Here is a 25,644-nt window from a genome sequence, read left to right on the forward strand (position 1 = left end):
TGAATGATAGAGATATTGATTTGTACCGCCTGAATAGCGGGGAAACCATGTGTAAACCTAATTGAGATGAAATACTGTATATACTTTGTACTAAATCGGGAAAATAAAGATATTAACCACGTTCTACCCTATTCTGTTGTCTATAATTTCTGGAAATCTTCAACATTTTAGTAACGCAAGAATCACCGAAAGTCTACAAAAATTTCTAATTTTTTCTTTCACAATTACTGAAATTATGAAAAATCCGCGTAACAAGAAGTTCATAAAAAATGATACTGTTTAAAAATGTAACGGAGTAGGTGCATTGGATGAGGTAATTATTTGTGAGACAGGATACTGGAGATTGTATATTTTCGAAGTATAATGTTATTCGTGGTTTATACTTGTTCTTCTTATAACGAATGTTTCGGCAGCGAATTAATAATACTGTAAATTAATTGAGACATTTTATTCATATTTTTTAAGCAAAAACACAACAAAATTCAAGTACACTTATTCCTTACACGTTTACTTTTTAATTCAACTAAAATATAATTATACGATAACATGACTTGTGTAAGATGCAATGTTAATGTCTATATGCTTATGAATGTATGCACGTCAGTTGTAAATACATGAACACCATGTTAGTTTGATGTATGAAAAAATCAATGTATCCACATTCTTTTTTGTATGCATGCCCAGACAAAACCATCATTGCCGTGGAGCACACCAGCTCCGCTTCATCACTATCATTTTCATAATTTAAAAAATTTTTGCAACTGCTCACAAATCACTCGATAGCCTTTGTTCTCTCATCAAGATGAATGCTTTAAAATGGTTACAAAAATGGCAGCCGCGGAATAAGGCACACAATTGATCCAACGCGCATTTAATATAGCGATATATATTTGTTTGTTTTATCTTTAATGTAGTTCGGATGTCAATGAGCCTCTAGAAGTATATGAATCGTCCTGTATTAATTGTGTTTACGTGTATGATGCCTAGGGAATTCTAAAGCTTCGCAGGAACGATTGTGCTTACACCGCTGTTGTGATAATAGTTGTTTTTTTGTTGTTTATAATTATCGTTATTATCATTAACATTATCATTATTAATTATTATACTTGATGTCACTAATGCCTGGATGATCAGTAGTTTTGTATATACAGGTATCTTTGAGGTATGTTTCGCACCTTATGATATGGGGTGTCTATACACAGGGTGTGTCGTTTATCTGAAAGCGGAAATATCTCGTGACGCACTGAAGCTACGAAAAAAATTTGTTTACAAAAATTGTGCGGTATGAAGGGAACAATCTTATGGTGTAATCTTTTTTCAGGACTCGAATGGTGGTGGGGGAAATTTCAGAAGATCGATCTTTGTTTACGGTGTGCAGCTAATAGTCGGAAACCAGATATGTACTACCATTGCCTACTTAAGAAGTTACAAATTTATAATATAATTTCTAATGTTCTGTGACATTAAATAACATAATGTGATATATTGTTAAATTCATCTCGGAAAATGCTATCGTGTTATGACAAACAAAATATATGGTTCCATTTAGGAAAATTAATTTGAATTTGAAATTTCCCCCACCATCTTTCGAGTCCTGAGCAAAATTATACCATTATATAATTATACCAATTTTTGTAAACAAATTTTTTTTCGCGACTTCAGTGCGTCACGAGATATTTCCGTTTTCAGATAAACGAAACACCCTGTATATATACATATATATATATATACACACATACATATATATATGTACACATAATGTCCCATGTATACATAGATATATGTATCCATATATGATTTTCACGAACCACGTCTATCGATCAACTTACGTAGTATGCATCCTGAGGTATTCAACCTACTTGATACAACCCAACTAAAGCTTGAACTATGTTGTAACAAGTGCAACTTGTACATTATAATGTGTATGCGTGAGATGTGTTTCCCTATTCCTGACTGCAACATCTATTACAAAACAACATGCTCGTCTTTTACTCGCTTAACAAAAAAACCAGTAATCATAATCGAAAAATTTTCATTGAAAGCTTCGTCTATATACAATCCTTACTTTAGCTCCTGTAACAGCTATAGTATTAGTTAAATAGATCACTGCATTACCAATTCATTTTCTGTTCAACAACTACTCTGTACCTAATCAAAGATTCTACTGCATCTGTGTATACGACCGTCATACTTTTATTGTGTCTTTAAACATAGCGTTGAATCATCATCACTGAATGTCTGCCGCCAGTGTCTGCATTTCATTATTTCATTCTCATTCAGAATTGCTACTCCTCCTTTTTTTCTTTTGTTTAAACGTACAGTGCACGCTATATCGCAGATTACAATCCCTTACATGCTTTTATAACTTGCTACGGAGCAGTCGAAACTTCCCTAAGTGAAAGGCCATCTAACGTGGTGCGTGGAAAAACGCTAGGTGTTCTCTTCGTGCTTGTTTTTTTTATTTTTTAAATTTACGTTCTAGATTAGGTTTTGTAAAAAATATTCCTTAACCACTTTGATGTAGGTTTATTTCGTGTGGTGCCTATAAAATACAGCGAGACCAACAGAATAGCAACAATGTATATGACGCGGTTTCGTGTATGGTTCGGTGAACGTCCCATTCGTAGAATTCAGACTTCACTCTTATCCATTGTACTCATGTATTCAAGAAACGATTGATTCCTTTGTTATCGTTTAAGCTCGATTGCTTTGAAGAAAAACCATACTCGTGCAATGAAACGAAGAAGAAGAAGAAGAAAAGAAAAGAAAAAGAAACAAGAATATGTGCACCAAGTGTTACATCTCGTTGACAATAACGTCAAAAAATATTGTGTATATATATATGTATATATGCCTCCAAGCATATAATAATTTACCAAAAAAAAAAAGTCTCCTTTGCAACACGATTCGCGAGCGACCCCTTAAAAGCTATTTACAAAAATGAATAGCAACACACGTAGGCTTCTGCTGTATCAACCGTTGTCCTTGAGCATGCCCCTAAATACCATCCAGAACATCTCTCTAACTACCCACAGGGTTGTTTTTCTCAGACATTCTTTTAATGCAATGAAGAACATAAAAAATGAACGTGTACGGCGTGTGTATGTCCATCGATATACCAGCAGCGAAAGGAGTACAACGTCAGAGGCATACGTTGCTTAGAAAAGGACGGCCTTGACATCAGTACTGTACCGGGGACCCGGTTGGTCTCCCCTGTGGCAAAGTATTCGGTGTGAACGAACCTCATTGAATGTTACAACAAACCGCTTTGCATGGTATAGGGCCATCGGCCTCCTGTCCATACAACGTTCGTGATTTAAAAATCTTAGAATCGATGGTCAAAAACGGAGTCCGCCCGGTGTAACAGCTCTCGTACGCCTCGAAAGCCTCGTCGATTGGTATGTTACTCCCGTCGTTCTTCTTCTGCTCTGTCTTAACGACCATCTCCGCTCTCGAGTCCTCCGAACGATTTGGCACTGAATCTACGGTTATTTTGGAGCTCAGATCCTCCTCTATGCTAGCACTCTCCCGTGCCAATCTGTAGTATTTCTGCACGTAGTCCACGTTGACTTTAAGATCGGTGTTGTCCTCCTCTCCAGCCTCGCCATCGCAAGATACACCTCGACATTGCAGCATCTTCTTTGGGGTTATCACAGGTTCAATCGTCTCAGCCTCCCAGCATTCTAGGACATCAAGCTCTTCTATACTATCCAGGGATAATATACCGCTAGCGTTCTCCTCCTCGACACTGCTGCTGCTCCCGTTTTCCACGATCCCAACAGACTCTTTGGTTGTATCGCTCTTGGTCGCGGCTACCATTATCGCGGAACCATTGTTGTTCCGCAGCGTTTCGTAGACGGAAGTCGTCAACAACTTACCGTCCTCGGACACCACGATCTCCCCCTTCTCGAACGTCTTCACGTTCACAGTGTCCTCGACAATCGTCCCCTTCTCATTATTGTCGTTCTCGTCCTCCCCCTGCTTCGTTTTCTCGTTATTATTGTTCACAGGATCCCTGTTCGACCTCCCCGCTCCCTGTCTTTTCGTTCGCCTTGCATTGACCCTCTTGGAGTCCATCCGAGAGTTTGTTGCAACCCTCATACCTGTAACGCTATCCTCCTCAGTCAATTCGCAAACATCGTCAACGTCCTTCGTCGGGTTTTTCATCCTGACCGAGTCGTCCCGTTGACCACAAGAATCCGACGAAGACACCACCTTGTCCAGCTTGCCTTCGACGTGTCTGACCCGTCTCCGTTCTCCCGACCTTCTCTTGCCGTCCTTCTTCTTCCTCGACCCGCCGTTGTTGCCATCCGGCTGGCACAAGCCCTTGACGTTTCCGTTGTTGACCCTTGCGAATTCACCGCAGCTAGTCGCGCGCGACAACACGAGATTGTCTGCGCAACTATTAACAGATAGTGCAGGCATGGGGTTGCCTTGCAAGTTTTTTGGCGGCTCTTCCACCTCGTCCTCGTCCTCCGTCTCGCTGTCCGTAATGGTCGACGTAATGAACACGTCCGGCGAGTTCACACGGCGTAGCCATTCCGTCACCGCTTCCGTGATCGGATAATCGGAGTGTCTCGTCTGGCTCTCGAAACCCGAGTCCTCGTTGCAAGCCTCGATCGGGTCCTCGTTGCTCAGGTGATTGCACACAGTCTCGGACATGCAATTGCTGCTCGACAACTCGTTCTCGGTTTTCTCGCGTTCGAACGTCGAATCCTCTTTCGTTAGATCGTTCGGGCCCACGTTATTCATCAGGCTCTGCGTCGCGTCGTTCGTCTTCTCCAGCTCCGCCTCCGCGGCGTTGTTCAGATCCGGTCCAGGGGTCGGCTCCCTGACGAACTTGGTACCCTTCGTACTGTATTTTCTCTTTGGTAACGATGACTTAGCGTTGGTCAGGGTCTCGTTCTCCCCATTCTCCGCGTTATTCTTCCCAGTCTTTGGCGTACCCGATCTGGAACGTGTCCGCTCATCGTTGCGCAACGTCTTCGATGTCACGGTCGCGTCCTCGTTGTTCAGGTCAAAGTCCAGGTTCCCGTTCGTCAACGCGACCTCCTCTTTCATCACGCCGTTCATCTCCTCCGTGGATCTTTCGTGTATCATCTCGTTGCCGTTCAACGAATCGCTCGGATCGTTGTTCCCGTTGCTCGATAATTCGCCGGTGACGTTGTCCACGTTGTTCACCGACGACGGCTCCTCTTTGTCAGCCACGCAGTTCGTCAGTCTCTTAGCTTGCCCGTTTTGATCCGGAACTGCCTCCTGCGGACGCGATTTCGGCGACCTGACCACCTGGTTAGAGTTCTCGTGAACGACCTCGTCGATGCCGTTCTGCGTTTCCTCGCCGATCCCGTTGCACGACTCGCTCGTCTTGTCCGTGGACGCTGTATCCGACGGCGGTGTGCTCGCTTGGTTCGTCACGGAATCCTCCTCGGAGATCATCGTTTCGGTGGATGTTGGAACACCGGAAACCGGTGTGCCGCTCGACTCGACGATCGACCGCAACTGGAACTCCTTGCACTCGGGGTTCAGCGTCCTGCTGGTCGTTGTTGTTGTCGTCGTTGCCGCCGTCGTCGATGTCGAGCAATCGCTCAAAGGCAGCCGGGAAGCCAGTAGGTCAGTATCACATTCCGAGCTGTACTCTCCCTCCTCCTCGTACTCCGTGTTACCCTGGGGGTATAGAAAATTATGTCAGTTATGTCGACGACCTCCGATTCGTCGAGTCTCCCTCCAATGAAGTTATACTGTGATTAAAATTACGGGAACCAGATCATTCTTATTTCGAGGCTGAAGCGTTCTTTCTCCGCAGTCTAATACAGTGAATTTTCGATATATGTCAACAACACGGATATTGCCAGCGTCGTGTATCGTCCAGAAGACATACCCGAGCCTCGGCGTCCGAGGCCTCTCGAGCTTCGTGGTGGGGATAATTTTGCGACGTTTATCATCCAGGCCTTGGCGACATATATAGAGAAATCACTGTAATACGTTCAGAAATGTTTAGATGTCTTCATGAGAGACAAGATCTGAATGAAGCCATACAATATCCATTACCAGCCAGATTGACTTAGAGTTTCCGGAATTGGACTTCTAGACTTTCTTATTGTCTTGGAGGCGGTGTGTGGGCTTGAAAAGAAGCCCAGTATTTTTAATAGTGTTTAAAGTTGAACAAAATTTTGCAGGTGCAAAGAAGGAAAAAAAAAGGATACATGGACCCTCGGTAATGTTTTGTACTGGGAAGTGGGTGCTTTTGGACGTAAACAATTCTTTTTAATATTTTTATAATTGTGCGAGCTCGGAAGAAGTATAATTTTAGACTTTAACGGTTAGATTAGCTTGAATCTTTCTAGCAATGTTTGAAAATGATAGGACACAATGAAAGCTGGGACACTATGAGATAGCCTGAGACTACTTTGAGTGTACCTGGAGTGTAGTGAGTTTGAAAGTATCTCTTAGAAGACCCAGAAAAACAATTTCACTAAATGTAAACTAGAATGTATGCAATATGCCAGACACCGTGTGTTACAATCTAGCGAGTGTAAGAAAGTAGAATACAGTGAGTGAAAAAGGAAACATAAACAATAAAGAAATACCATGTGTGTAAAGCTTGAAGAATCGCAAAGTATCTAGAAGATCTTCGCTGTCTGAGCAACTATTTCATCGGAATGCTGAATTAAGGATCCCTTAAAGGAGTACGCTGACCTCCGCGTTTTGAATCTGACAAAGACAAATCTGTTAGGTCCACTACGTCGCAAACGTTCACCCGGACGGTATCCAACATCACTGACCCCCTAGGCTCTCCTACATTCGAAACGTTAAACCGCTATTAGACTAAGCTACCAGTTGCGCCACCAACTGCGCCACCAGTATTGCGAAAAAATCAACAATTGACGTCAGACGACGACTTTGACATTCGAAAATACCGACAAAATTTCACTTCATCAGCACAAACTTCATGAAACAATGAATAATACAATTCTTTCTCTCCTCTTGAAACTAGCATTGGATGTATATGCATTTTCCGATTCCTTCTCCTATTCTTTTTCAATAAAAGAGCAAGGAGAAGCAAACTATCGTTTCAGGCCATTTTCCTTGTACAATAGCGCAGCACACCGTTGCATCAACAGCGGAAATAAACACGTTTCTCGTGACGGTGCTACCACCAGTGGCCGATTTATTAAAGCCCTTCAATTCAGTGGCGCCACCAGTTTGCGCCCGGTGTTGCGCCACCAGTGGTCTAGTCTAATAGCGGCCTTAGCGTTAACTGAACTCTGATATTTACCGCAGCAAGTCTCTGCTTCATTCTTTTTTTCTTCTTTCTTCTTTTGGCACTGGCCGGCGACATAAACGGCACGTTCGTGGTTCTGATCATGGGTCCACCCTGTATGGTAACACCTTGAACAGTAGAAACAATAGGCGTTACACGAGGAATTATACTGTACTGTATTTTTAGGTGAACGGAAGCGACGATGAAGAAAAGAATCTCCGGAGTGTTCGACCAGGTTTTCGTCGATTTCGGAAAACGACGATTACGCGTCGAAGGGCGCCGAGACTGAACTTGGCTTTTCTCCTCCCCCTCCCTCTCCCCCCACCCCTCAGCCTCGTTGGAGAACAGCTCGAGCTGTTATTTCGAACCGAATCTATTTGGAGACACGGCCGAGCTCTGCCAAAATTCATTCTCGACGCCCCTCGGCACCGGCCAGATCTCTAACATTAAAATGTCGATGGAAACAGGCGGCGTCCCTCGTGCGATCGTTATGAGTCAATGGACCCCCAGGTGATAAACGCCTCTTCCCCTTGTGCAACGTGCGAGCCGTGCCGGCTGTGGAGAGTTACGTCGATATACGAACTGTATGCACATAGATTGGAATTACGGTGACAAAATGGTTGAGAGTATTAGACGTATGCAGACACACACACATCAGCGTGTACAGATATCTTGACTTTAGCTACGATCGTCGGATCATCGGACCATAAATATCTATCTACCGTGGTCTGGGGTCCAGAAAGATTTCCCTCGAGTTGTCTCATTTTCATTAAACCAGCGGCTGGTGTACGCTGTTATTGGCATAAGAAGACATACGGGTAATTTGGTTTTGACATTATTAGTATGTATCTCGTTGGCTCGATCGCTATCGGAATTATGATGAATTACAGTAGTGTGCGAATGAATATGAATATACCAGTATTTTTAATGTCTTATTAGTTTTTCAAAGTTGGCAACATGACTATGTCAGTCTTAGACCATATATACTTATAGACCTGGCGTAGGTATAGTATGTGTATAGAAAAGCTGAGAATCCAGTGAAGCAAAGATCTCTGAATTTGTGACATCACAAGATAATTCCTAAGATAATTTCAAAATGGCTGACACGGCAAACCGACGCCGATACTACGCCGCCACGCCATTACACATTGTTGATCGCAAGAAATATAGAAACCAAGTTTGTCTGACGGTCATTTTGTAAATAATCAAGATTTTTAATTTCTCTCCATTCATTAATACACAAACGGAGTAATGGCCACCATCGACCCATGTTTTCCCAAAACATGCACTATGAAAAAAAATGTAACTCCCGTAATTTTGACTATTTTTACCTAAAAAAAAAATCACACATATACTTCAAGTATCGTTAAATATGCGTGCAAAATCCCAATGCAAGGGGTTTAATAGTTCTCCTGAAAAAAATTCCTAAACGCGTGCAAAGACGGCCTCAAAAACCAGAGTACCCCTTTAAGTCAGAAAACTGAAGAACACCGGGTATGTTAATATCACTTTTATCTAAATCCAGTGAAGCAAGAAACTTCATTAAGAAATATTAACAAACATAGCTTCACAAGGTTGAAAAATCGCTTTGCAAACACAACCGTGTACAATAAATCGGATCGTTCGGCGCTTAGGCACGTTGCCTGGTATCCCGGTGAATGAGCCAGCAAGAGGGATGTTTGGAAAGTGGATGTATCAATGGTCCCGGTCCTTCCGCGATCGTGTCTAAAGAGAGGCGCGTCTCTTTGAATTATTACCTTTTACCTTGAATGTGGTAGAGGCACGTCGGTAATAAAACAGCAATGATGCCGATGGACGGGACAGCAGTCGTGAATCTGGGTATATCCCTTTCCCCTCGCCGCGCATCCGACCGACACTGTTCTCGTTTAACATTAGAAACAGGTACAATCAAACGTACTAACTGCTAAACTCACGGCAGTGGAGCGGGGAAGGAGCATTAGACGCATCCAAGGCTCGCAATACATCATCCGCTACTTTGTGTATCTTTCGTCCTCCGATAAATATAACTTGTTGGTGGCCGGGCGTCGGTTCTCGCGTGGCCCGGTATATTAAATCATGTTACGTAACGACCGTTTCCGACGTCTCTCGGGCATCGGCGCTTATCAATTAAAATCTGACCGATTGTCTGGTTGTTTTTCAGGATTTGGTGCGCGGGGGCAGTCGATCAACTGGTTGGAGGACTCCCAGTGGCTCGCATGAGAACCAAGATCTTCTTGTATTTAGGATCTTTGTGCAAAGCCTCCTTCTTTTATCACGTGGTAATAATTATAGACTGCGGTTTTTATGGGCAAAAATTACTCGAATCAAATACTGGACGTTAGAAGAATTCCAGAATATTGTTACAACACTCTCGACTTATTTATTATATTAATAGTGTGGCAATGAACAAGTATCAGTTGTAATTTATCGCTTTGTAATGAATAAAAAAAGGGATGCTTCATTTGTTAGAAAAACGACTGAAATTTTCATGTAATTTCTGTGTTGCTCACAGTTGACATAGTCTTTCCATAACCGTTGCATCTATAGAATTTCGTGCGCTGATTCATAGATTGATTTTATGCATTCAACACAAAAATGGAGTAACATTTAAATCAGCAGAAAAAGATTTTCAGAGCATCCATACATCATCTTCAACTTGCCAAAATGAATGGACATAAATACATTTTTATTTGACCCCTGTTTATTGCAATTGATGATGAAGGTTTTTACTTTGCATAAAGATCCACAGTCTGGATATCAAGTTCTTCTATTGAACAACATTATGAACGTAAATGAGACTGTTATAGGAGACGATAGAGATGCGAGCCACCGGTCACCCTGAAAAGTTGGTAGCCTCTGCCACCACAGGAAAGACCACACCAACATTACTATAGCAGGTACTATAGTAGGTACGCGCTCGTTACACGAAAACGGGGCCGGAATTTCAGGCAAGAGGTTTCTGCAACGAACGAGGAGAAATATTATTACTAGAAATACTGCCATTTCATATTTCAACGAAATTTCGCAATAGCATTTCCAGGAGTTGAAAATATACATTTGAAATAGCTATTTCTTCACGTAATTCCAGTTTCAACTTTATTTTCCAAAATTTAGTCTCACTCGAAATAACAAAAATATTCATTTCCATTTGTTCTAAAAATCTACTTTCCCCCAGGACCCAAGAACGCAAGAAGCATTTGAAGTGCGACGAGCGAGAACCTACTGGTGGAAACTGTAGCTTTCACGGTGTGTAGCGTACCCTGAGCAGGTTAGGGGAGCTAACCCAGTGAACTACCGTGTAGAATGTGTCAAGCGTTGACGAGTCAAAAGGGCGCAGGTCATGGGAGAGCTCATCGATACAGCCGGGTACCTGCGATCCGAAATGGATCACAGATTCCAGCAAAGACCAGGTCACCGTGATCGACCGCAAAGAGAGGCGCGGATTGCGCAACGTTGCGATGCACGTTGCTCCCTCCCCGTGGTTCGCATTTGCGCAGATTCTCTTAGCCGCAAGAAAAAGAACCTTTGCTTTGTCCGTCCGTTGTTCCGTCCATCTGTCCGTAAACAGAACGAAAGCTACGGGAGAGCGAGGCATAGTCTACGTAGTAGGGCAGCCAAAGGGTCAAGATAGAGACAGATTGAGAGACAGAGAAAGAGGGAGAGAGATATAGTAAACTGTTGAGAATCGACCGACGCTCGGTGGTGCTTTACGGTTTCAATCAACTAACCATTCACGTTGACCAAAGGCGGTCCGAACATGTAGTGGCCCGGGTACATGTACGGTTGCGGTACAGCCGGTATCACGTCCGACACGTGGACTGGCTGCTGCATCAGCATCGGCTTCAGGTACGGGCCGTCGTTCATCCCTTTCACCATGCATTGATCGTCGATGTATTGCTCGTCGATGTAGAACTCCTCCACCTGCTCCTCCGTTTGAAGATCACCATCCGTCTGGTTCTCCATCGAGATGGTCGCCATCTCCGCAGGTTGCTCCTCGCCTTCCTCGCAGACCACGCTTCCGCTGCAACTGGCACTTCCGGCCCCGGTGCCGCTCTCGTTGAACGTGTCGTTCGTGTACTCGAACACGGAAACGTCCATCGTCTTCTCTACCACGTTCCTGCTCTTCGTGCCCGCCTGTAATTGGTCATTGTTTCATCGTTAGTAAATATTATTAGTACAGTGGTAACAGTAGCGCCTTCCATATCCGATCTAATAGAGTGGTGTCTGAGATGGGCGTTCAGTCTACCGAATTTAACAAAATTGAAGTTGAAATATCTCCTAAATTAATCATTTTTCGACGTACAGTGATTCCCACTAATATTCAGGCGCTCTTACAAATCGCATAACTTTGTCAATATTGTCAGGGAAATTCTCAAAATATGTATATTTCATACAGATCTACAAATCGTACTTCCTAAATTTTCAATGTAAGTCCACGTAAAATACAACTTTCAGTATTTTCTCTGCAATTTCGACCAATTGCAATTTTTGTAAAAAGTTTTTTTCACTTTATGTAGCAAACCAATCGAGTTAACTTAAAAAAAAAAAACCAAGTCGTATGGTCAATATTAACAAAGTTATACGATTCGTAAAAGCGTCCGAATATTAGTGGGAGTCACTGTATATATATTTTTCTACAGATACATTTTTATATAGACTTTTATATATACTTTTTTTCAGAGAGAATGACGAGCTGCATCGAATAGAAAAATATATGTTTCCATTTGAAGAAAATGGAGGTGACCTTGAAATCTCCGAAACTCTTACAAAAGAAACTCTGATTGCTATATCGTAGTCGTCTTTATAGCGGAAAATTTTGGTCAATGAAGTTTCTTCATATTTTCAAAAAACGGCGAAGATAATGACGTGCTAATGGACCATCCTTGTACAGTTTGGAATACAGTGTATATGTCAACAAAACGGGTCTTGACGGCGTCGTGTATCGTCCAGGAGACATACCCGAGCCATGTTTACACCCCTCGGCTTCCTCTCGATATACCCCGCGGTAGTGGGGATAATTTCGCGACATTTATCATCCAGGTCTTGGTGACATATATAGAGAAATCACTGCAAATGAAAACTCGTGGATGTTTACCTGGTAGTTGATGATGCAGCACGGTTGGTTAGCCAATTTGGGCATAAATGCAGGATTGATGCACTCGATCGACCTCAGAGGCACCGGCTCGCAGGGTACAGCCGCCAGGACGCTCGGTCCGACCGGCGCCGGTACTGGCGCAGGACCAAAGAACATCACCGGGTACCCGTAATAGTAACCGCTGGCATGATCGTAAAATGCACCGTAGCGTAATTGCGCCCTGGGCGACGCCACCGGCGGGTTGTTGCCGTTTCCGCAGTCCCTGTCCAATAGCTGTTGATCCTCGGTCGTTTCGCTGCCGTCTGTATTATCAGGACGAATAAAATGTACCAAGGTCTGGGCTGATTAGGCTCACGAATGTTATTTACGCGTTAACAGTGTACTCCAGACTTCGTCTTGTTACTCGAATGCTTAACAATTCGGGACAACTTGGGAACGGTCCTTAATGTTCACGTGGAAATTTTTGTTATTTAGATTGCGAGACGAGATTCGACACACGACGATGTTCTTCTCCATAGACCATAGTCCATAGAAAATTATTAAAGGAGGAACGATGACTAAAGTTTTGTTTAAAAAGTGACCTCAAATGTGCTTCATGAAATAGTGCACTTCTGCCCTGCAGAGTTTTTTCATTAACCCATTTGCATCATTAGCGTATATATACGCTCGATTTTCCTGGTCACTGTCACCGGAGCCGTACGCATACGCTCAACTTTGTCAACTTGGTCACTATCATTATTCGTTAGAGAAAAAATAGAAATAGGGGGTGTTGTTCGAGATGAAAGTAATAATTCTGATTTTTTCTTATAATGCTGAAATATGAAGTTCTTTTACTTCTAGTCATTTTTGTACTTAAATATAATTAAAAAAAAAAGTTTGGCGATAAAGGCCTACTTTTCATATTTCCTCATGATGCAAATGGGTTAACAGAGACACCCAGGTGTCCTTATTCAAGGGGACATAAAAGGGCCATAACGGGATGAAAATGGTACTCGCATGTTTCCTGATTTTATTCCTAAATGAATGGGCCCTTCACTGAAAAATTGAGTGCTTCCTCTCTTCCAGCTTTTAACTGAGAAAATCCGTAATATGGGAGTGAGTGACAAAAAGGACAAAAAAGAAAGGGCAAGTTGATGAAGAAGGAGTACGAGGTAGAGGTGTACCTCTACTTGAGCTAGAATGCGAGAAGGTAGTCACGCTTTTTCCATTTTAAAAGAATGCAAAAAGGGATTCCTGTCTCGAGGAGGGCGCTGAGAGGAAGAGGGTGACAAGAAGGACGAAGGGGCCAGAAACTCGATGAAATACGTTGCGCATCTACCTATACCTCTACCTGCGGTGGAATGCGAAGCAGATTGGCTCTCGGTGGTCGACGGTGTCGCGCTCGTGCTGGCGTTCCCTGCCCAGGGCTTTTTCTTCGAGAAGTAGTCCTTCTTGAACAGCATGTCCTGTCGGGGTGTGGCGACCCGCATGTACTCGTTCTCGTTGAAATTCGACTTCGGCTGGGACGGGGACCCGGCGGACTCGTCTCTGTGGGAACGCGACCCGCCACCATGATACCCGCTGCTACCGTCGCTAGCGCTTCTTCGTGGTTTGTAGCCATCTTGCCGGTGACGCTCGAAATTGTGAGTGCCCGAGTCCTTGTCACGGCTCTTCACGTACCTGTTTCTTAATCGTTCCTCCTCGTCCTCTTCGCCAGGCGGTTCTGTCGACAGAGGGTAACACACCGGGGTCAGATTTTTGCGAGACATAGCTTAGAGGTCAGTTGTGGAGACAGTTTTTTCGCGAGACGATCCGATCCTACTACATACAGTGAATTCTCGATATATACAGGGTGGTTGGTAACTGGTGGTACAAGCGGAAAGGGGGTGATTCTACGCGAAAAAAGAAGTCGAAAGTATAGAATAAAAATTTTTCGTTTGAGGCTTTGTTTTCGAGAAAATCGAATTTAAAGATCCGTCGGGTTCACGTGCTTTAGTATGCGTAGGAAGTAGAATTGGTAGGTCATGGTCAGACGCAGCAGACAATTCCTATCGAATAACACGCGCATTGGCTGCATTTTGAAACTCAATGTTCTCGAAAACAAAGCCTCAAACGAAAAATTTTTATTCTATATTTTCGACTTCTTTTTTCGCGTAGAATCACCCCCTTTCCGCTTGTACCACCAGTTACCAACCACCCTGTATATGTCAACAACACGGGTCTGGCAAGCGTCGCGTATCCTCCATAATTCCGTGACATTTATCGTCCAGGTCTTGCCGACATAAATCGAGAAATCACTGTATTTGCGATTAGGATACACGCGACGGTCGATTTTTCCGAAAATGTGAGTAATAAATCGTTCACAGTTGTACTTAAAAACTCATTTTCATCGGTTTGTTAGTTCTAGTCTTATAGTTTCATGAAAAAGGGGTGACAGCTTTTGTTTACACGTCTGTAAAATCAACAATTTTTAAGATATCGAGAAATCCTTTGAGATTCGGTCAAAAGTCACCAAAGACTACAGCATATTCAAATTTGAACGAAATCTAAACAGTGCAAAAGTCAAATGGACAAAATAGAATGGTTAAAGTGAATGGCCAGAGTAAATGGCCAAAGAAAATGGTCGAATTAAATGGATACAATGAAATGGTTAAAGAAAATGGCCCAATTAAATGGACACAACGAAATGGTTAAAGTGAATGATTAAAGTGAATGGCAAGAGTAAATGGTTAAAGAAAATGGTCCAATTAATTGGATAAAATGAAATGGTTAAAGTGAATGGCCAGAGTAAATGGTCAAAGAAAATGGTCGAATTAAATGGATACAATGAAATGGTTAAAGAAAATGGCGCAATTAAATGGACGCAACGAAATGGTTAAAGTGAATGGCAAGAGTAAATGGTTAAAGAAAATGGTCCAATTAATTGGATAAAATGAAATGGTTAAAGTGAATGGCTAGAGTAAATGGTTAAAGAAAACGGTCCAATTAAATGGACACAACGAAATGGTTGAAGTGAATGACTAGAGTGAATGGTCAGAGTAAATGGTTAATTTAAATGGTTAATTTAAATGGTTAAAGCGAATGATTAAAGGGAATGTTTGGACTAGATGGTTAAATTGAAGGGTCAAAGTAATTGGCTTGAGTAAACGGTTAAAGCGAATGGTTAAAATAATCCGGTTATTCTCGGAGTCTCAAAGTGTTCACGGCAGGAACGGGATAGCATATCGACGTTTCTATTGAATCAACACAAAAGCTCGTCGCAAAGCGCGACGCCCTTGTCGCGCACGGAAAAACAAACCGTTCCACGCGGATTCCGTCGTTCGTGTGCACGGCGTTCCAGAGTTTCAAGTTTACCGACATCCGAGTTTTGCAGTGCTGACGGCACGGGCATTCCCCGAGATAAGAGCATAATTCAAATACATGGGGGGGCTCCGAGAGTCTTGTTACGGATGGAATTCGTCACCCGAGTATCTGAACGCCGCCAGTAGCCGTTATCTGCGAATCCGACTGTTTGCATATCAGGGGGTTGTTAATACAAGCAGCGGGAACGGTAATGCGCGCGATATACTATATCTACCCGATACCGATAAGAGAGCAAAGCACTCTCAGAGATCCAGCTCGATATTTTTCCGATCGAATGGGGCTCCCCGTGGCCGGCAATCTCTAAGAAGCCGTGTCTCGGCGACGGTGGATTGGCTTTCAGCGGATCGACTCGAGAAAGGTGCGATGGGAAATACTTCCCGAAATTATGTGCTCGCAGTACTCCTCCCAACTGGAGAATTACCATCCGCGAGATACAGTCATTTCTCTCTATACAGGGTGTTTCACCTAACTCGAGCATTTAAAATATCTCGCTTGTTTTTTATGATACAAGAAAATTTCAGGGGAAAACATTAGGTTTAGATAGGCAAACAAATTTGTTCAAGGTTATATTTTTTGAGATTTCAAGGTCATCGAAGTTTTTTTAAATGGAATGATATATTTTTATTGTCGCTATATGATGGCCGAGGTTAAGACGAATCCAACGACCTGTAATATTATGACCTTCACGAGACCTTGAGTTTGTTATCACAAACGATTCCGCAACATACATTTACATTCCATGGATGCTGAAATATTTCAGTACAATATTACAGGTCGTTGGATTCGTCTTGACCTCGGCCGTCATATAGCGATAATAAAAATATATCGTTCCATTTAAAAAAAACTTCGATGACCTTGAAATCTCAAAAAATATAACCTTGAACAAATTTTTTTGTATATCATAATATTTGTCCCTTTGAACCAACTAATGTATTCCTCTGAAATTTTTATCTATTATAAAAAACAAGCGAGATATTATAGATGCTCGAGTTAGGTGAAACATCCTGTATATGTCGCCAAGGACTGGATGATAAATGTCGCGGTATTACCCACACTATCGCGGGGTATACCCCGTGAGGGGCCCCGAAGCTCAAACATAGCAAACATAGCACGGTAACATGTCTCCTCGACGATATACGACGCTTGCAAGACCCGTGTTGTTGACATATATCGAGAATTCACTGGATTGAATTTGTTTTACGATTCGCAATCGGAGAATTACTTGTTATTCCATATTGAATTTGCTTTTCACGTTCGGAAAGAATTTATTAGTGGCAAAGTATTGAATTTGTGTCGCCATTTTTTACTCGGGAGGATTCATTAATTTCAGAGTATTGCATTTGTGTCGTCATTTTTGATTCGCGAGGATTAATTAGTTGCTTAACTATAGTATTTAACACGTCCAATTTCACGCGTTTCGCACGAGTCTCGCATAACGTGTCCCAATTGTCTCCAAAATTGTTGAACGGTGCTCCCGATCAGGAAAATTGCTATAATTTGGCAATTCCACGGGCAAAACATCGGAAACCTAATTCTTCCGCTGTCAGGTTGTCCATTTTCCCGGTGAACGGGTTTTCCGATTATCGCTTCCCAGCAATTTCAAATACAAAACGGCTTCGAGCGTATACGAATCCAATTAGGTTAATCCCCGCGGTGAACAGACTTTCCGAATCGAATATCTTGAAACCAAATTCCGCATCAACGAATCGAACGCATCCGATTAATCGGTTAACTAACTTTTCGATCGCGAACAGTCGGGGGCTATTAACATTCTTGATACTCACAGAGATTATTTGATTATGGAAAATGTAAACAGAGGCGAAGTAGGAAAAGTTACAGTGGAACATAGAGGTTATGAGTTAATTTTTTTTTTCTGTCAACTAATTACAGGGTTTATTCGATATATGTCCAAAACACCGCTCTAGCCACGGACATATATCGGTTAGGAGATACTATTCTTTGACCCACGCGACCTTGCACTCCTTGCCGACCGAGGTGTATCCCGCGGAAGTGGGAATAATTCGGCGACGTTTATCATCCAGGCCTCGGCGACATATATCGAGAATCCACTGTATTTCTGTTAATAGTTTCAGTCGAGGGCGTAAATTGTGAATTTTTATGAGTTTGTAAATTTTTGAAACTCAAGAATATGTTGGCAGTAATATTAATGGTATTTCTATTTAATATTTATATCAATTTTTATTTTTCTGCGAGTTAATTATTTTAGAAGTGAACTGGATAGTTTCAAAAGTGAATGAATGAATTTCATCAATATTTTCAGTAGCTGGTATTAACAAATTTCGGCGTTCTACGTCAGTGCTGTCCACGGATGAAAAAGCTTGCAGGCTTTGTAAGATAAGATTCAGGCTTGTATCTTGCAAACAGCAAAGTAGATAGTTTAATAGAAGTGATAATCGACAAAGACAATGACAGAACAGTTAGTCCAAACTATTGTATTGACTATTGTATTAACATTCTTTGCTGAAGCATGTGCATAGATTTCAACAGAAAGTTTAAAAATTATAATTTTGTTCGTGACTGTGCAACGCGGTATGTCCGTCGTCAAACAACTGAAATCTGCACCGATAACAATCGTCGTTGTCAAGGCTTACATGTTAACACCAAAATGAAATCATTTGCAGATCTAAATCTCTCTCTCTGCCACCGCCGTCACGCGCTGCCAACGAACGACATCGGCATCAGTGAGAGACAAAGCGCTCGAAGATGCTCGCAGACGGCTCTAATGACGAGATCTAATGACGTTACGCTCGGTTCGTGAGCGCGCCGTTGATTGTCTCCGACTGTCACGCTTAGCGACAGAACTCTTAGATCACTATCTCATTTTTCTCCCCTCTGTCAACTGTCCGACGGTTCAGTGAGGGAACCAAAGGCAGATCTCCAACTTATAATTCACGGAGTTAGTTCGTCAATTAGAAATTATAATAGTCTATCAGATTACATACAAAAAATATTGTAAACTAATACTCCAAACACTTTTTCTATCAATCGTTGGACGACTGTTTAGTAGTCGATCAACAGAGAAATTTTCAACCTGCAAATGCGATGACTAACAGTACGTTGCGGCCATTTTTAAAGGGACGATAACTTTCTTAATGTGGAACCATACGATTTGGATTTTTTCAGAACAATTAGTTTACTATACGACGCGAACAAAATTTTGAAAAAATTGCAATTGGCCGGAATTACAGAGAAGACACTGAAAGTTGTTGTTTTCAACCTTTCTATGTGGTCTTATATTGAGAATTTACAAAATACGTGTGTTAGATCTGTGTCAATTATAAATATTCGGAACGTTTCGTCGAAATGACAACAATACCCAATCAGAAGCCGAACACCGCCTCTACCCTGGACAGCACTGCTCTGCACTATCCTCTAAGGAAGCATCAAACTCTACAGAACTGTTCTAAATCGCCTAAAAACGGGCAGAAAACAAAAATCAAAAAGAAAAGCCCGCTCTACAATCCAGGATCAGCCTCTTCTTCAAGGTTCCGTACCGTCTTGGTACCTAGCTAAAAGTAGAACGTGATTGGAGGAGCCGATCACGTGGGTGACCCGTCGCTGTCGGCGCCACTGCATCCTCCCGGTTAGGCCCTCGAAGACACCGTGCACTCGGAACCCTGTCTTCCTCGGGATAGCGGTCCTCTTTCACTCTGGACACTGCTTGTCCCTCCCGAGGACCAAGAAGATCGATCCACCGAACGCGAGGGGACTCGTCGAGAGTCCCAAGGTCGTTCCTCTAGGTCCCCAGGTGATTTGTACGATGTGTCCTCTTCGGGGTTGATGCGGGATCGGTTGGGTGCCCTTTTTAGGGCAGTTGTGCCAAGAAAATCGGTATACCGAACGCGAAGGGTCTCGTCAAGCGTTCTCAAGGTAGCTTATCTGGGTCCCCAGGTGATTTAGATGAGGTGTCCTCTTCGGGGTTGATCTAGGATGGTTGGGTATCCTTTTCGCGTGATTATCCTTGGTCTAAGGGTAAACGCACTGTCGTCGATCACGCGTCAGATAAAAGGAGGATGTAGCCGGATAATCTGGCGCACGCGATGCCTCGAGAACGACTGCGGTTGACACAAGGTAGGGGGTGCAGAGGGGTACGAGGGGAGAGGAGAGGAGAGAGAGAGAGAGATAGAGAACAGCTCAGTGGCGGACGTAGCCCATTGGCCACCGTTCGGGGACTAGAATAGTATCGGAATTAGAATAGAAAACGGACGAGGACCAGTGGCCGCCGGCGCTGCGATAACCGTGCCGCTGAAGATGGCCTCTGCTTCATTCAATGACTTGACGAAGGGGTCGGCTAATGGCTGAGATCTCGCCCATAGGGTTAGGGGGATCACAGAGCCTGAGGTCGATGGGACTCTTGCTTCAATGGTGGAGAATACCCTCTGTTCTGATCCACCTTCAGAATGGATCTTTCGGAAAAATCTTTCTGTTACACTGATTTTGTGTTCCCTTATACAAACATCTCTGTCATAAAGTGCCAGCTTCTAGCTTTAGTTTGAGCCCTCAAACGTTAGAAAATTCCTACGACAATGCATTCCAAAATCGACTCGAAGATCACCTTTCGAATTGAATCAATTTTGAAAAGGTATCTCCTCTAATTGATTATTCGGAACTATAATTCAGGATAATTTAATTGATCGTTAACAATACGTTAAAGATCCTACAGAATACTGGGACTCTTATTTTACAAAATTATAAAATTATGAAATTGCATCTGCCAGAAGATAACAACAATTTTTACAGATAATTAACCCTCAGGTTGGGATAAGCTCGATCGATCTTATATCGAAAGAGAACTGTAGTGAAATATCCTGCGTGGGTCAGACATGACCCGGGCGTAGGCCTGGAACTCGCAGGGTTAGTCCGAGGGTTAATACGTGGATCTTTATGCAAAATAAAAATTGCATCGATGACGAGGAGCCAAACACAGAAATTTTGTTTCTTCAATTATTAATTTTTACCACGGATGCATAAAATTTGCAGTCTATCCAGAATAATATTAATTTATTAAGCCGCCATGTCTCGAAGAGAAACTATGAAACGCTTTCGTTCGAATATGAAAGCGCACAGTCGAAGATTTCGGTGTCCGTAAAATGACACCCGTAAAAATACGAATTTGCATACAGGCGAGCACTCCGTTAATGACAACGATTAGCATAGTTATCTCCATTCTATTTTCCCACCGAGAGAAAAAGCTTTCGGTGCCGCTTTGCCGACCGATGTTGGAGTGCACGCAAAGCCGGCCGTTCTAGTTTTAATCAGATTTGAGGGTTCAACGTACCGCGGCCGTATTTTAAGTAACAAATAGAAAGCACTTTAAATACTTCGTCCAGTTGAACACATTGTGCTAAACGGCTTCTAGCAGACCCGCCGTGCGCCATACATTTCCTACGGAAAACGAAATTCCTCTCACGCTGACAGACACCACCGAATGGTATCGTTCGTTAATTGTCCTGAAAATATTTCTTATTCATCGACGCACCATTTCCGATCGAGATTAGATCAAGATCAAGATCGTTCGATTTACCAAAATTTTGAAAACGAAATTTTTCTGCTCAATTTCTACTTCATTCCTGCTTTTTGCAATTAACCCAGAAAACGTTCATTCGCAATTTTTGGTATGCGATAGTTTTTTCCGAAATTTTACCCAACTTGATATTATTTTTTTTTACGTAATCAAAATGCAAATTAATATTAAGAGATCAGAGGAATAGTCTGAAGCCAATTATTTTGTTTGCGAAATAAAATTAAAACAATTTTTTATTCAATTTCAATTTTTTGGGGGGTGGGGGTATATACCCCATAAATATTCTATAACACTAAGAACTTGAAGTTTTATTTATTATTATTATTCCAGTGTAACGTCGGATGGTTCATTGAATACAGAAGAGACGTTAATCATTGTACGACGGAGTCTGGGTCCATTCTGACCCAATCAAAATCCTTCTTTGACTACTCAATTTCTAACGATTAATTGGAATCATTGCCTGTTCCATGGGAAGAAATAGAAAGACTGGCGTGTCTAGAAGGAGCAGGTTCAAAAAACGAGTTGAAAAGAAAAAATGGATGAAAATGGCCGACGAGAATTCCGAGGACAAAACCGTCGTCGATGCACGCGCCCGAATGTGCTCGCCGAGGGTCGTTTAGAGAGTGGCGTCAACGCAAATGAGCTGTACCGGTGCCGCTTCGTATGACAACTTCGAGAACACGGTACAATTTGGCCGACTGTCACATAACAAATGTCGCGGGCAACAATTGAGCTGACTTGTTGCCTATGTAAATAACCGGGCCTCACGAAAACGCGAAAGAAAAACCCGCGAATTTACAGCTGAGTTGCGAGTCGCCTCGACTGCCAAGTAGGTTGTACGCCGCTTCATTGTCACGTTACATAAAACGCGCCGGTATTTACTGTTTCCGAGAGAGAGAGAGAGAGAGAGAGAGAGAGAGAGAGAGAGATTGTTAACCTGATAACACTTTCCGCAAAATCAACATAACGCTGAAGCATCTATTAAAAATTGAGCCATTTGATGGAAAATTGGTGTAAGTCAATATTTGTGTCTTCATGGAATTTTGAGTCTGATTTGGTAAAAAAGTATTTTACCATGACAGCATGTAAGGGTATTCCAAAAATGTACTTCCTTGAAGGGGGTGATTCCTGAGGCCATTTGGAGTAAATTTTTCCTTTACGAAAATGTTCTCCGCGGCTTCGTTAAGGAGGTATTAACGAAAAACACGGACCAATCAGGGCGCTGGTTACAGCGGTCGGATTCCGTGACGTCGACAGGTCCCGCTGAGCGTGGCGTTGTCATTGGCCGAGCCGGGGTCCGTCAGGCTCCGCTGAGCGCGGCGTTGCCACTAGCCGCGTCCTGATTAGTCCGCGTTTTTCGTTAATAACTCCTTAACGAAACCACGTAGAACATTTTCGCAAAGGAAAAAGTTACTTCAAATTACCTCAGGAACCACCCCTCTGAAGGAAGTACATTTTTGGGATACCCTGCATAATGTGTAGAGCAATTATCACTAAAATCAACCGACGCAATATATAAGAAGATCAATTTTGTTATGGACACTCGGTATGCATGGGTCTCGCTTTCAACTCCCCCAGGTTTCGCCCCGCCCACCGAAACCATGGTTATATTTCCATAGAACTTGTTGTTTGCATGTATCGGCTAAAAAGAAGACGAAACAAGCGGAGCCTGCAATTTCTCTCTATATGTGCGTCGATGATTAAAGATCGCGGCTAGCTCGAGCGGTGAGCAGAAATTAGTGTCATTTAGTGACGGTGCCATAATTGCAGCGCATCGAAGCGTTGCTTCTCGTTCGTGACCTTCCCGCGTTTCTCGTCACATACGGTGCAGAATAATTGGCCACCGTTCGCGTTCTTAATCACGCCCGACGCTATAAATTAATCCGCAATTTATCGCGCGCGTGGCCAGACAATTCATTGAGAAACGAGGCATTGTTCGAGCGACGTTTCGCAGTCGAGATTTCGAAGTGTCGAAGACACATCTGTAAGTTTAAATAATTGAGTAGTATCAAAACTCACTGCGTCATATTTTTGAAAAAAAAAAGAAATAAATATTGGGAAATTTATTGCAATCTGTTTCAGTAATTAGTGTCAGTATCAATTATTATTAGTATTACAAAATATGTTCAAATTTTCACTTCAAATATTTAGAAACTAAAATTCATAAATATTCCAGAGATGCTTCTACTATAATATATAAAATTTTTTAGGTGGATAAAAATTCAAGAATGGCAATAAAAATGTGTTAGCATGGAATGCAAGTTGTCGCAATTTTTAAAAATTTGAAAGTTATTGAATTTTCCGGGGAAGAAAAGACAAGAAGACATTAAAAAGGGATTGTTTCAAATATTGTCAATTTAAAATTGTTTTCTTGACAATGTACAAATCATTGTGCACTTTTCTCTGTAACAGAGTCAATGTGTCTGTCTATGGCTGACCACATCTACTTCCAAGAAACGCGCAATCATCTCTCTCCCCTGGATCTTCCTATCACAGCAAATTGCATCGAACGATTGTACAAATCACGCAATACAAAGACCCGAATAAACATTAGTTAGGTCAACACACGTAATAATTAGCGCAAGCAGAAGTAACCAATAAACGTTATCTAATCTTCGCTGATCTGCAAAGCAAGCAGAATTAAGCAGTAATCACACAGTGAATCAGTGAAGTATGAGATAGCATATTTCAAACGATCCCAATCGATTGTTACTTTTTACAGAAACAGAGATCCGAACGAAGAGGCTCAAATCGCAATTTTCATTAATTTCCTTAAAAGTGAAAGTGAGGTGCAACAAATGCAATTGCAGTAGATGCAGTTTAAAACAGCAAAAGGATTAAAGGAAATAAAAAATATTATTTTCATTTTGTTGAAATGTCACTTTAACAGTGACAATTATTATTTGGTCCTTGTCTTTTACAATTGATGCAGACAATTTTTATTTTGCATAAAGATATTTAATAATCGCGCAATGAATCACTGTAATATGGGAATCGTGCGTATTTTGAACGGCCCTAATCGATTCGATGAACAGCAATAATTTAAATAGAGATATATAATTCAGAATTTTTATTTCTCCGAAAATGTGCTTAAAATTATAATTATTCTAAAATAAAGCGAACGTGTTAGAAGTAAAGTGTATAAATGCCAAGATAATCTGTGACAAAGACTATAAAGCTTACAATTTCAAATGAACGCGAACGACCGTCTTAGAAGTAAACAATACAAATGCCAAAATAATCTGTGACAAATACTATAAAGCTTACAATTTCAAATGAACGCGAATGAACGTCTTAGAAGTAAACAATACAAATGCCAAAATAATCTGTGACAAATACTATAAAGTTTACAATTTCAAATGAACGCGAATGAACGTTTTCGAAGGGAAGAGTATAAATGCCTAAATTATTTGCGGCGAATGAATGTTGTCAGTGACTATTCGACTGGTGACGGTATTATTTGGAGATGCTACAGACAGCAACATGACTTTCAAATGCGCACGAGAGCCGCGCAAATAGGTCAATTATCGGATGGACAGACGGACCGATACCTGTGCAAACAAAATTGCAAAAGAGGACGAGTGATGGGGATCGATGAGCCAAGTGTCGAAAGCGCATAATGGCTGCCAGATGATGGCTCGCGCAAACATGATCTTCAGTTACCCTCGACTATTTCGCCGCTTAAAAATATACCGAACTGCTCTTGAGCTATAGCAACGCGATCAGGATCTTTAGACTTCATCTATGAAAACCCCTATGAACGAAAACGCTCCCTTTGCAGGTAGAATACAGAAAAATTTTGCATTGTTTAACAAACTCGGTCTGTGCTAGTTTTTGCAGGAATACGTCTTGTATTTCAAATGGAACCCAAAAATTTTGTTTACAATAATTTATTCCTCCATTCTGAAGCAAAAGGCGTTAGGGTACCATGTCAAAAAAATTAATATTTCAAATGTTATTCAATATTCACTAACGTTGGAATATCTCGCGAAATATTGTTTACGCTAATTGATTCCTCGTGGCATTCCAAACGTTGAAAAAGCGTTAGGATACTATATGTAAAAAAAATAAATATTTTTTGAGATATTTCAACGGTAGAGGATTTTGTGAATATGAATTTTATTGCCATAGTGCTCTAACATTTTTCTGTTGAGAATGGAAGGATAAAAAAAGATTAATCTCATAAAAAAATAAATTGTTTATTAATTTAAAAAATACTTGTGGAGTTTCATGTAAAGCACAGGTGGAATTGCACTTAGCAAGTGAACCGACGTGTTCCCGTATTGTTTAGAAGTGTCCCATGGGTAAACAAGCAAAGAAGAAACTATCCCTGCGGCGTGTCCGAACAGACGCGATAAAAGACGAAAATCCTCGACCTGTTTGCCGAGAGGAAGCAAGGAA

The 25,644-nt window shown here is 41.9% G+C and overlaps 1 protein-coding gene across 3 annotated transcripts in view; it reads right to left on the reverse strand.

Annotated features, from left to right (window-relative positions):
• Positions 1 to 433: 433 nt before the first annotated feature.
• Positions 434 to 25,644, reverse strand: part of LOC143354050 (uncharacterized) — a 69,832-nt gene continuing 44,621 nt past the window's right edge. Inside the window, exons 1-6 of one of the 3 annotated variants that reach the window (XM_076787754.1) lie at positions 19,214 to 19,354; positions 13,687 to 14,058; positions 12,357 to 12,658; positions 10,990 to 11,395; positions 7,277 to 7,389; positions 434 to 5,664 (exon numbers count right to left, since the gene is read on the reverse strand). In XM_076787754.1, coding sequence (XP_076643869.1) covers positions 3,244 to 5,664; positions 7,277 to 7,389; positions 10,990 to 11,395; positions 12,357 to 12,658; positions 13,687 to 14,058; positions 19,214 to 19,295 — 3,696 coding nt within the window. In that variant the 5' untranslated portion in view covers positions 19,296 to 19,354 and the 3' untranslated portion in view covers positions 434 to 3,243. Of the gene's footprint in view, positions 5,665 to 7,276; positions 7,390 to 10,989; positions 11,396 to 12,356; positions 12,659 to 13,680; positions 14,059 to 19,213; positions 19,355 to 25,644 lie in introns of those variants that run through there. The other 2 variants (XM_076787753.1, XM_076787755.1) reach the window with 2 other exon arrangements.

Source organism: Halictus rubicundus, chromosome 5, assembly GCF_050948215.1.
Source record: "Halictus rubicundus isolate RS-2024b chromosome 5, iyHalRubi1_principal, whole genome shotgun sequence".
In the NCBI taxonomy this organism is placed as follows: Eukaryota; Metazoa; Arthropoda; class Insecta; order Hymenoptera; family Halictidae; genus Halictus; species Halictus rubicundus.